This window comes from Gorilla gorilla, chromosome 7, assembly GCF_029281585.2.
Source record: "Gorilla gorilla gorilla isolate KB3781 chromosome 7, NHGRI_mGorGor1-v2.1_pri, whole genome shotgun sequence".
NCBI classification, from domain to species: Eukaryota; Metazoa; Chordata; class Mammalia; order Primates; family Hominidae; genus Gorilla; species Gorilla gorilla.
Window position 1 is genome coordinate 104278296 of NC_073231.2, and position 13380 is coordinate 104291675.

At 37.4% G+C, this 13380-nt stretch overlaps 1 protein-coding gene and 1 non-coding gene across 10 annotated transcripts in view; both read right to left on the minus strand.

Moving 5' to 3' along the window:
- STK3 (serine/threonine kinase 3) overlaps nucleotides 1-13380 on the minus strand; it is a 422170-nt gene that overhangs the window by 57812 nt on the left and 350978 nt on the right. For 4 of the 9 annotated variants that reach the window (XM_055348075.2, XM_031013813.3, XM_055348074.2 and 1 more), the window contains one exon: nucleotides 2322-3690. The exons of the other annotated variants lie outside the window; for them this stretch is intronic. In XM_055348075.2, the coding sequence (XP_055204050.1) occupies nucleotides 3532-3690 (159 nt within the window). In that variant the 3' untranslated portion in view covers nucleotides 2322-3531. Of the gene's footprint in view, nucleotides 1-2321; nucleotides 3691-13380 lie in introns of those variants that run through there. 9 annotated transcript variants of the gene reach the window in all.
- Nucleotides 10770-10876, minus strand: LOC115935629 (U6 spliceosomal RNA). The gene has a single exon (XR_004071256.1). It is a non-coding gene; the product is annotated as a U6 spliceosomal RNA (small nuclear RNA).

A 13380-nucleotide genomic window follows, 5' to 3' on the forward strand; every position in this document is an offset into this window, starting at 1 on the left:
AAGGTTGTTCATCAAAGTGTCTGACATATAGTAAGTGCCCCGAATAACAGGTGTTATTATTTTGAAATCCATTTGAATACACTTTCTTCTCCAATTTGTATTTGCCAAATTAGCTCATACTTTGAACATAAAACTATTTCTGCTAAAATAAGCTAAGTGTATTGTAAGTCTGTAGAAATGAGTCATCTAAGTTCATTACACCAAAGAAAAAACTTTATCATCTACAGGACAATATATACAATGATGCTAGCTTTTCAGCAAGATGAAACCCTGATTCACTAGCTTCAGTTACATTCACGATACTGTATTTATTAAAGGATGGGGTGTGCAGAAAAGTACACTTACCTATTTTTGGAAAGTTCCCAGCAACCAGGTTAAAATAGGTTTCTTCTTAAACTCATTAAAATAACTAGAAAACTGTCTTTCCTAAGCGTCATGATTAATCAAGGCTTAACTAGACTTGAAGATTTTTTTTTTTTTTTTTGAGACAAAGCCTTACTCTGTTGCCCAGGCTGGGGTGCAGTGGTGTGATCTCAGCTCACTGCAACCTCCGCCTTCCAGGTTCAAGCAATTCTCCTCCCTTAGCCTCCCAAGTAGCTGGGATTACAGGTGCCTGCCACGATCAGCTAATTTTTGTATTTTTAGTAGAGACAGGCTTTCACCATGTTGGTCAGGCTGGTCTTGAACTCTTGACCTCAAGTGATCTGCTGGCCTCAGCCTCCCAAAGTGCTGGGATTACAGGCATGAGCCACCAAGCCTGGCCTAGACTTGATTTCTTGTTTTTTTTTTTTTTTTTTTTTCGAGACAGAGTCTCGCTCTGTCGCCCAGGCTGGAGCGCAGTGGTGTGATCTTGGCCCACTGCAACCTTCTGCCTCCTGGGTTCAAGTGATTCTCCTGTCTCAGCCTCCTGAGTAGCTGGGATTACGGGCATGTGCCACCACGCCCAGCTAATTTTTGTATTTTTAGTAGAGATGGGGTTTCACCACATTAGTCAGGCTGGTCTCGAACTCCTGATCTCGTGATCTGCCTGCCTCGGCCTCCCAAAGTGCTGGGATTACAGGTGTGAGCCACTGCACCCAGGCAGACTTCTTTCATGGCTTGTGATTCTTCAAAACATATCTTAAATTCCTTTGACTGGTAGGGGCAAAGAGTAAGAAGATAGGAAAAATTTAAAAGTAGGTCATCCTAAAATGTTTTGGAGTTTCCTAGGGCTCTAAAATAAAACAATGCCCATTCCTCTTAATTCTCTTAAATATATGTATTTGTGTACATACACTTAAATAGACATAGATATAATAGGATATAAAGTCTAACTGCAGAAAATTGCAATGTGAGTGGAACACTTGACATATTAAAAGGAGGACTCTCGAGATTGAATTAAGAGTGGTTAACAGGCCTCGCTGAATTAATTTGCATACATTTTCTAATTTAGCAAACTGAAGAGAAATCATCTTCATAGGTTTCTTGTCCATGTCATGTAGGTGGTTTTGCTTGGATGACAGCAAATCAGTCATTTGATTCCATCAAATCAGGCAAGATATCGAACAGGTTAGTAAAAAGAAAAATCATTAGGAAAAGAAAAAAGGGCAGGGTGTTTCAGTTGATCAATTCACACAACTGTCCCCAACAGACTCCAGTATAGATTTGCTGAAGCATATATTGTAAATTCAGTTCTTCATTTTTTAATAATCTTTGTATGTTTCATACTTATCATTCTTTTTATAATCTTATAATTTGTATCTAATTATACAATTTATTATTTGTAAGGGCTCAACAGGGTAGAGACAAATGACACTTTGAGGCATTACCTAGGGTACAAATACCATTTTTAAAAAGGAATGGAAGCTTTCCAGAGACAATATACCTTCTGTGACAGACATCAGTGAACTCATCAGCTTTTCCTGTTCTCTCCCCTCCAGCTACGTGGTGATGCTACTCTTCCTGACTCCCTCGAAGTTAGGAGTGGCCATGTGACTAATTCTGAATACTGGGTTGTGGCCAACCAGACATGTATCACTGCTGGCTGGAGCTAGTATGAAACTCTCCAGCTCCCCTTCTCCTTATTGTGGTGACCACAGATATCTCAGATGGTTGAGGCCCTGTCAGCGGGTCCCTGGGTGTGGATGATAGGAGCAGGGCGCCCTGCCAAACCGGGGTGGGCCTGGAGCAAGAGTGAGGAATAACCTGTATTATGTGAAGCCGCTGAAGGGTGAGGGTTGTCAGCACTGCATAATCTAGCCTGTCCTAACTAATATACGTCCCTTGCTTGGAAAATGCAGAGTCCAGGTCATGAGTTTTAACAAAGATACAGAAACGAAATATGCTGGGTGGCACAGTGAAATTTATTTGTCTTTATGATTTACACATAATAATTAAACACACAAAAGAAAAAACAGTCAAGATGGCCATATGTAGCTTAGGAAATGACTGGTCCCAATGCAATCATATAAATGTTCATTCAGCGTAAAAATGAGTTTCTTTTTAATGGTTTTAATCTTTTTTTTTTTCAGTCCCCAAGGCTTGTACCACTCAGTACAAATGTTTTTGCTACTGGGTTATCATCAGGCACATGATGTTTACCAATTCCCAGGAAATGAATAAAATCAACAGAAACATCCTGTGACAACAGAGCACATTTTCATAGAAATGAAATTGATGAGCTTATTACAGTTTGAATCAGTTCAGCTATTAGATCTACACATAAAACATGAAACAATATTAACAAATTACATTTGTATTAAGTTTTTATTTAAAAATATTTATCACACTTTTTTGTGCAAGGGTTCCATCGATTTCTTTGGTTTTAAACATGATAGATCTATTTTACCTAAATATATATAGTTCTATTTGTACCAAACATCAAAAATCAAAAAAACAAAATTTCAAAGGGTAAAAATGGAATTATTGCTTCAATATAAAAAAGGCCTAGCCCATTTGAGAACTACTGCCATTATTGCTTTCCTATTTGAAAAACTATCCTGGAAATCAAGGAATGTACCCCATAGCTCCCTGCAGAAAGTATAAATTGGTTGCACATTATCATCATATTAATATGACCCTACCTTCACCAAAGCTATCCTGATCTTGTCCTTAAAAAATGAAACAAAGCAAAATAGCATAAATAAATAAGTTTACCTAAGGGGATACAATAAATAGCCTAGTATACTAGATAGGAATAAAGAATATTGTAACATAAAGCCCTTCAGTGCTGTACAATGAAACAATAGCTTTGGATTTTCAAGGTCTCTAAACCTTGAAAATCCATTTCATAACACAGTTTTATTGCTGGTATGCAGCTGACAGAACAAGAGAATACATTTCTTTTGTTCTCCTCATCTTAGAGTGAATGCACAGCAGATACAACTGTCAATTCTGCCTTTTGGGAATTTACCTGGGCATGTACCATTGTCACTTTTTGACCTCTGCCTAATTGTAGGGCAAAATCTTAGGATTAAAAATATCCAAATATTCCTTCAATTCCTAGTGGTTTCTTGGTCTCCAGAATAGTTAAAAACAGAGAGGAAATTAGACTCAAAAGTTTTGCTGCCTTCTTTTCTTTGCATCCATTGCATCCAGAATGGGCTGTCTTTTCGCAGTGTATCTCTGACGAAGTTCTTCTATCTCCCGTTCCATCATAGGGTCCAGTGCTTTTAACCGCATCTGTAGTTCTTCTAAACTTAGATTTTTCAACTAGATACAGAAACAAAGATATCAATACAATGAAATTATCCACATTATCCACAATCAATACAATGAAATTAGACTTTAATGTCTAATGAGTTTTAACACAGATATTTCAGCAAATTCTTTACATCATCTTTGAAGTATAGTTCAACAATTAAAACAGGAATTTCTTCCTTGAAGAACTCAGAGGTCATATCTTGCAAGAACCTCAAGTAATCTGCAATGAAGCAATCCGATCCTCTGCCTTTAATAAAGGGCAAATGAGAAAAATATGCTGATGGAATTTGTAAAAAGGTACAAAGACAAATCCACCACTGCCAACAAACAGATTTTCAGAATATGTTCCAGGTATATTCACTCTAACTTTTTACATCTTTGCCAGCTACTGAGTGCTACAATAATCATGAACACTTGCAGAGACCACCCAAGAATGTGACAAGACTGAATAAAGGTTAAATTAACCATTCTATCCTCCATTTTACTAAATGCTTAATAAAGAAGATGACTGTGGGTGGGAAGTAAGGCTGAATAGGCCTGGTGGGGCCCCAAAAGCAGGAAGCCATGATCAATTCTGGAGTAGGACAGTTATGTAAGAGTAATCCAGATTTGGTTTTCTTTTCTTCTTCTTCTCTTCTTCTTCTTCTTCTTCTTCTTCTTCTTCTTCTTCTTCTTCTTCTTCTTCTTCTTCTTCTTCTTCTTCTTCCTCTTCTTCTTCTTCTCCTCCTCCTCCTCCTCCTCCTCCTCCTCCTCCTCCTCCTCCTCCTCCTCTTCTTCTTCTTCTTCTTCTTCTTCTTCTTTTTTTTTTTGACACAAGGTCTCAAACTTCTGGGCTCAAGAGATCCTCCTGCCTTGACCTCCTCAGTAGCTGGGATGTGCCACTGCACCCAGCTCAGGCTTGGTTTTAAAATGATAAAACTTGCAACTTACTTTTTGTTTTAAGAAGATAACTGCCTTTGGTTATTTTATGAGTCAAGCTAGGAAAAATACTCATTACTTACAGTCATCCAAAGTAGCATTTCTCAGCAGATCCTTTTACTCGCCATCCCTGGCCCTATCGTGACTTCTGCTTCCAAAAACCAAATTCACTCTTAGCTGAAAAAGACTCTGAGGATACTGAAAAGAATGAGTCATAGACTCTCTGAAGGAAATTCAAAAAAGGAGTTCCAAAAATATTTTGAGAAATGACAGTGTTATGGAGAAGAGTATGCAGGCTTCCATGATGATGACTTTGAAGGTGAATGCCACTCACTTGGGTGCATAAGAAGTTCTGGTATGTATATTAATAATCAGCCCTGTTATTTTGTAGTCATATGTCATGAAAGAACCTAGCTTTTAATATTATGCCATAAAAGATACATTTATATATCATATGTAGTATTATACACTTTCTTCATTGATTTTTAATCCAAGTAGTGATCTTGCATCTGTTACATACTCAGTGCTGTTCAAATCACTGTGGGGATACAGAATAAGACAAACAGGGAAACTCCAAACTTTGAACTGTACACATCGGTAATGGCCACATTGAAAGGCCAATGTATACCACACAACCACATTTCCCAAGAAAGACATGCCCAACTATGTCTATGTAGGATCCAATTCCACTTCTGTGTTCTTCAACATCATCTCTATTTCAGCCCATGTTAATTTTTCCCATTTCTAAATTTCTATGTAACACTCATAATTTAAACAACACAATTTAGTATTTGATTCTAAATCATGTACTATTTTATAATTGATTTTTATGCATGAGTTTCATGTCTCTAGATATTCCAAAAAATACTTAGAGACTGTACGTACACCAAGAAACTATCCTACTATACTGCAAATAACATGACGTAAAGGTAGATAGATAAATATGAATAAGAATATATGACGCAAAGGAGTGGGTTACTCTAAGATCAGAAGAACTAACATATTATATAAAGCAAACAATTATCATTACTTTAATTCTGAATTAAGATATTCCTGTAAATATCTTGTACTACTTTTACTGGGGCAAACTGCCAATAGGTTTATAAATATTGTATTGCAGTAATAGACTGAACTCAGAAAAAGAAGCTACTTAGAAGAAAAATTTTCTTCCTTTAACAGATTTTTATATTATCAACACGTAAAATTTGTGAAAAACAGGTCTGTGATATTAGAGAAACATTATCTAACATTATTAAGGAATTAGGTGTTCATGTGAGTAAATTAATGAAGTACCTAAATCTTAGTCCTTTAAGTGATAAAACTTTGTCTCAATATCACATACACACACATAGACACACATATACACACACACACATGCACACATGTATTTACATATGCTCTTTTTTGGTCCTATGTGACTTTTAGGATTTTTTTCTAATTTTGTGAAAAATGATGTTGGTATTTTGATAGGAAATGCACTGAATCTGTAGACTGCTTTGGGCAGTAAGGTCTTTTTCATAATATTGATTCTTCCAATCCATGAGCATGGGATGTATTTCCATTTGTGTCATGCATGATTTATTTCAACAGTGTTTTGTAGTTCTCCCTGTAGGGATCTTTTACCTTCTTGGCTAAGTATATTCCTAGGTAATTTATTGCTATTACTATTATTATTATTAATTATTTTACAGCTATTGTAAAAGGGGTTGAGTTCTTGATTTGATTCTCAGCTTGGTCACTGTTGGTATATAATAGTGCTACTGATTTGTACACACTGATTTTGTAACCTAAGACTTTACTGATACGGTTTGGCTGTGTCCCCACCCAAATCTCATCATGAATTGTAATCCTCATAATCCCCATGTGTCTAGGGAGAGACCTGGTGGGAGGTGATTGGATCATGGGGGGCAGTTTCCCTCCATGCTGTTCTAGTGATAGTGAGTGAGTTCTCACAATATCTGATGGTTTTATAAGGGGCCCTTCCTTCTTCAATCTCACTCTGCTCTCCCCTCTCACCACGTGAGAAGGTCCAGGCTTGCTTCACCTTCACCTTCCACCATGATTGTAAATTTCCTGAGGCCTCCCCAGTCACATGGAACTGTGAATCAATACACCTCTTTCCTTTGTAAATTACCCAGTCTTGGGTATTTCTTTATAGTAGTGTGAAAATGGACTAACACAGTTAACTGGCACTGAGGTAGTGGGGCGCTGCTATAAAGATACTTGGAAACGTGGAAGCGACTTTGGAACTGGGTAATAGGCAGAGGTTGGAATAGTTTGGAGGGCTCAGAAGAAGTTAAGAAGATGTGGGAAAGTTTGGAACATCTTAGAGACTTGTTGAATGGTTTTGGCCAAAATGCCGTTAGTCATATGGACAATGAAGCCCTGGCTGAAGTGGTCTCAGACAAACATGAGAAACTCACTGGCAACTGGAGCAAAGGTCACTCTTGCTATGCTTTAGCAAAGGGACTGGTGGCATTTTGCCCCTGCCCTAGAGATCTGTGAAACTTTGAACTTGAAAGAGATGATAGGGTATCTGGGGGAATAAATTTCTAAGCAGCAAAGTGTTCAAGATGTGACATGGGTGCTCTTAAAAGCATTCAGTTTTATGGATTCACAAATAGATGGTTTGAAATTGGAACTTATGTGTAAAAGGGAAGCAGAGCATAAAAGTTTGGAAAATTTGCAGCCTGATGATGTGATAGAAAAGAAAAACCCGTTTTCTGGGGGAGAAACTCGAGCCTGCAGCAGAAATCTGCATAAGTAATGAGGAGCTGAGACAATGGGGAAAATGTCTCCAGGGCATGTCAGATATCTTGCCAGCAGCCCCATTTCATCACAGGCATGGAGGCCTAGGAGGAAAATTAGTTTCATGGGCCAGGCCCAGGGGCCCTGCTACTCTGTGCAGCCTTGAGACATGGCACCCTGCATCCCAGCCATTTCAGTTCCAGTCATGGCTAAAAGGGGCCAAGGTACAGCTCGGGCCATGGCTTCAGCTCAAGCCTTGGTGGCTTCCACATGGTGTTGGGCCTGCGAGTGCACAGAAGTCAAGAATTGAGGTTTGGGAACCTCTACCTAGACTTCAGAGGATATAATGGAAATGACTGGATGTCCAGTCAGAAGTTTGCTGCAGGAGCAGAGCCCTCAAAGAGAACCTCTGGTAGGGCAGTGTGGAAGGGAAATGTGGGGTTGGAGACCCCATAAAGAGTCCCCACTGGGGTGCTCCCTAGTGGAGCTGTGAGAAGACAGCCACTCTCCTCCAGAACACAGAATGGTAGATCCATTGACAGCTTGCACCATATGCCTGGAAAAGCTGCAGACACTCAACACCAGCCTGTGAAAGCAGCTGAGAAGAGGGCTGTAACCTGCAAAGCCACAGGGGTAGTGCTGCCCAAGACCATGGGAGCCCACCTCTTGCATCAGTGTGACCCGGATGTGAGACATGGAGTCAAAGGAGATCATTTTGGAACTTTAAAATTTAAAGACTACCCTGCTGGGTTTCAGATTTGCATGGGGCCTTTAGCCCCTTTGTTTTGGCCAATTTCTCCCATTTGGAATAAGAGCATTTATCCAATGCCTGTACCCCCTTGTATCTTGGAAGTCACTAACTTGCTTTTGATTTTATAGGCTCTTAGGTGGAAGGGACTTGCCTTGTCTCAGATTAGACTTTGGACTTGGACTTTTGGGTTAATGCTGGAATGAGTTAACACGCTGGGGGACTGTTGAAAAGGCATGATTGTATTTTGAAATGTGAGGACATGAGATTTGGGAGGAGCCAGGGGCAGAATGATATGGTTTGGCTGTGTCCCCACTCAAATCTCATCTTGAAGTGTAATCTCCATAATCTTGGTTTGTAATCCCCATGTGTCTAGAGAGAGACCTGGTGGGAGGTGATTGGATCATGGGGGCAGTTTCCTCCATGCTGTTCTCATGATAATGAGTGAATTCTCACAAGATCTGATGGGTTTATGAGGGGCTCTTTCCCCTTCACTCTCTACTCTCTCCTGCCACCATGTAAGAAGGTCCAAGCTTGCTTCACCTTCACCATCTGCCATGATTATAAGTTTCCTGAGGCCTCCCCAGGCACGCAGAACTATGAATCAACTCAATTTTTAAAAACATATTGAGACTTGTTTTAGGCCTATCATATGGTTTATCCTGGAGAATGTTTAATTTTGGATAAGAAGAATGTATATTCTGCAATTCTTGGGTAGAATGTTCTGTAAATATTTGTTATGTCCATTTGTTCTACAGTGAAGTTTAAGTCCTGTCTTCATTGACTTTCTGCCTCGATGATCTGTCTAGTGCTGCCAGTGGAGTGGTGAAGTCCCCCACTATTACTGGGTTGCACCTATCTCTTTTCTTAGATTTAAGAGTAATTGTTTTATGAATCTCAGAGCTCAAGAGTTAGGTGCATATTTATTTAGGACTATATCTTCTTGTTGGATTGATCCTTTTATCATTACATAATGTCCTTCTTTGTCTTTTTTTTTACTGATGTTGCTTTAAATTCTGTTTTATCTGAAATAAGAATAGCTACTCCTGCTCACTTTTACTTTCCATTTGCATAGAATATCTTCTTCTACCCCTTTGAGTCTATACAAATCCTTATGTGTTGGGTAAGTCTCTTGAAGACAGCAGATATGTGGTTTGTAATTTTTTATCAATTCTGCCAACCTGTATCTTTTAAGTGGAGCATTTAGACCATTTACATTCAACATTAATACTGAAATGTGAGGTACTGTTCCAGTCATCACGTTGGTTGTTTTCTAGATACTCTGTTTTCTTCATTGTGTTATTGTATTACAGGCCTTGTGAGTTTTATGCTTTCAAGAGGTTCTATTCTGGTGCATATCTACCTTTTGTTTCATGATTCAGAGCTCCTTTTAGCATTTCTCGTAGGGATGCTCTGGTAGTGACAAATTCTCTCAGCATTTGCTTGTCTGAAAAAGAATTTATTTCTCCTTCATTTATGGAACAGTTTTGCTGGATACAAAATTCTTAGTTAACAGTTTTCTGTTTAAGGAGGTTAAAGATAGGACCCCAGTCCCTTCTGGCTTGTAAGGTTTGTGCTGAGAAATCTGCTGTTAGTCTGATAGGTTTTCCTTTACAGGTTACATAACACTTTTGTCTCACTGCTCTTGGTGACCTCCTTTTTGCAACGAATCTCCTAGAAGTTCTTTTTTAATTAAAAAACTTTTTTTTTTGTGGGTGCATATCGGGTACCTGAAATGTTTTGATACTGGCATGCAATTGTGAAATAAGCACCTCATTGAGAATGGGGTATCCATCCCCTCAAGCATTTATCCTTTGAATACGATCCAATAACACTCTTCAAGTTATTTTAAAATGTACAATTAAGTTATTATTAACTATAGTAACCCTGCTGTGCTATCAAATAGTAGGTCTTATTCATTCTTTTTTATTTTTTTTGACAGAGTCTACTCTGTCAACGCAAGCTGGAGTGCAGTGGTGTGATCTCGGCTCACTGCAACCGATGAGAAAGCAAAAAGTGTCCATCAAAATATGAATGGATAAAGAAAATATGGTACATATACACAATGGAGTACATTCATGTGCCATATCTGTTTCTACTCATGCTGTTTTCCTTCTCTATTCTATTTCCCATTTTATCATCTTACTCATCCTTCAGTGAGTTAGCTGTGCATGGGCCTATCTTGCCAGCTAGATTGCAATCTCGTTGTGGGAGATAGAGTGTTTTACTCATCTCCGAACCTACTATGCTGTATTTATTTTAAAAACATCTGATTTCAGTTTTGTGGTTGTATGAGGTTGAGTTTACAGGAAATCTGACTTCTGCATAAGCTACATATATAGCTAGGTCTTCAGGTGGGCTGTCAGAGAACTTCAAAGTACTCACTGACATATTTATTGAGATTTTTCTATGGACCAAGCATAGTAGAATGAATTTTCATTCACATCTTGAATAGTTTTTCAAACTTCTTTACGTTGTTTTTCACCTTTCTCTTGTATCTCCTTTGGTAGCTTAATAATCAACCTTTTGAATTCTTTATAAAAAGATATTTCAAAGATTTCATCTTGGTTTAGATCAATTGCTGGAGAGCTAATGTGATCTTTTCAGGGGTGTTATAAACCCTGTTATGTCATATTGCCAGAATTGTTTTTCTGGTTCCTTCTCATTTAGGTAGAAATATATGGAATGCTTCACGAATTTGCATGTGAGCCTTGCACAGGGGCCATGCTAATCTTCACTGTATCATTCCAATTTTAGTATATGTACTGCTGAAGTGAGCACCGTCTCAATTGTTTTGAACAGAAAATCTTTATAAAGTGTTCCACAGAATATACTGCCTTCTAAGCAGAGGACATAGAACCTAAAACAGTTTCCTTGACATGAGTTATCATTATTTTTATTATGGATGGATGAATATTGTTTTTAGTTAAAATTAAAAAGTCAAAACTACTTTTTAATATGAGTCAACACTTTGTTTGTAAATTTAGTTTGGTACATGAGTGACAGCTTAAATAAGAAATTCATTTTGTTAGTGATAGCCCTTGATAATTACATTTCATTCAGGAGATGAAAGATCAATATCCAAAACTATGACATTTCTCAGTATTTCTAAAAAAAAACAAGTAAAAGATACGCAAATTAATAACTCAGTTACTAGCTCTTGTATAAAACAGGAGCATAAAAAACTCAGTGATATGAGAAGTTAGGGTGGAAAATAAGATTAAATCAATTCACTGATAATTCTGACATTTCAAACCTTTAATAATTAGAATTATTTCTGAACTCTATAAGAAGTATTGAAAGTCTGCTTATTACTGATCAGAAAGAGTTGTCAGTAAAATTAGAACTTCCTTTAAGTTTACATATCTAGTCTACTATAAAAACCTAAAATATCACAGTCAAGTGATAAAACTTACTTCATAAAATAATTCATCTTAAAATCTCTGGGGAAAAACACTAAGATTTCTATATAATTTTGTTTTGTCAAAAATAGTCGTAATTACATGAGCGATTTTTAAGAAGTCAAATCTCAAATAGCAGAAACGGGAGTATGAAGGTTTTGAATACATCAATGTAATAACATTTCAAGACCTAATGATTCTATGAGTTGCTGGAACAATCAGTCTGTCAAAATAAATGAGACACTACTACAATGAAGCAAATGGTCTTACATGTTAATGTTAACACATTTAGTCAAACAGTCAATCAAGAGAATCCTAAGGTTTGCTGTGTTTACTGGGAAAACAAACTCTTCCTAGCAACTGTTTAAATAAATCTTGCAGATGCTACAGACCTTATTAGTGGTCTTTGATTAAAAAAATATGGGTTGCTAATACTGTATCCTGACTCATCTATTTTCCCATCTGCTAGCAATTCTAACAATATGAACTATCAACAGAATGGCTAACAACAAGAATTTTCTATGGCAGTTTTGATGCTGAATTGCCTATAGCATTTTTAAGATTTACCAGTGCATGTCTCAGACTGTTTTGAGTTTTTTGTGGCCTAGAGCAACATACTCTTTTTTCCCTTAATATTCCATTTTAGCTGAAATTTTTACTGTGTTGAACAGAATCTTGTTTGGTTTTAGAAAACACTGTTGATGGAGGCTGCCACACATTTTACTAACTATGAGAACAGGAAACACAACAAAGCACTAGTAAAAATCCAGTCAGGTCCACTGATTGGTTTAGATATACATAAACAGGCAAGGGGCCTTTTGCCCATAAGGCTGAGCCACAGGGATAACAGGTAGTACTTAAAGTAAAAAAAAAAAAAAAAAAAAAAGAAAGAAAGAAAAAAAAGAAAAGAAAACATTAATATATTAAGGCATTTTCCTGATTTAATTTCTGGCACTGAGAAGCATACAAAAAAGGAGCATTCTAGTCAATCCAAACTACTACGAAGCCTGGTTAAAGAAAACCCTACATATACATTTAAAATATGCATTTACAAAAATAAGATAGTGATAATTTCAGGCACTTGATAACACTATAGAAGAAAAGCTGAATTCCTCACTGTAAAAATGTGATCTTAAAAGCTGCATTAACATCAAATCTACTGGCAGACTCCCCTTCCCCAAACAGACATTATTTATCCTGTTCTGAGCTGAGAGGCCCAGGTCTTCAGCTGACTGAATAACTAAAAATATTCTGGGATTACAATTGGAAACTACCATGAATCATTCTGTTTTGGCTGTTTAACTTCAGAGCACCTAGAAGAAACTTAGGATTCTAGATTTTCATTCCCAAAGGAAGAAAACGGTTTCTCGTGAATATCAATGAAGGAGTAGGAGAAAGTGCCAATTACTGATTATTTACAATGTGCTGAATACTATCCTAAGGTCCTGTACACTAAGTCATTGAAGCCTAGCAATCACCTTAGGGGGCAGATATTACTAACCCCGTTTGACAGGTGAGGATGCTTAGAGAGATCAAATGATCCACCCTAGGTCTCTCAGCTAGAGGTGCTTATGTAGGCCCTCAAAGGCAACATCTAACCCACATAAATTTGAACTGCAGTCTACTGATAGCTGTTTCATGGGTTTCCCAAGAACTACAAAAGCACTACAAAATCCAATGATCATGTGAAACAGTTTTTTCACAAATTGTTTATAGGTTAAAAATAGAAAAAATTACTTAAAAATCCCACCTTTCCTGTCAGATTGTACCTGGTGAAGCATTTTACTTATAAGCTATTCATGTATTTTAGCCATCACTGGCCATATGAAATAAGTGCATATGTGTTAATTAAGCATTTTTCTATTTAACCAGCTCTTTAGCCAA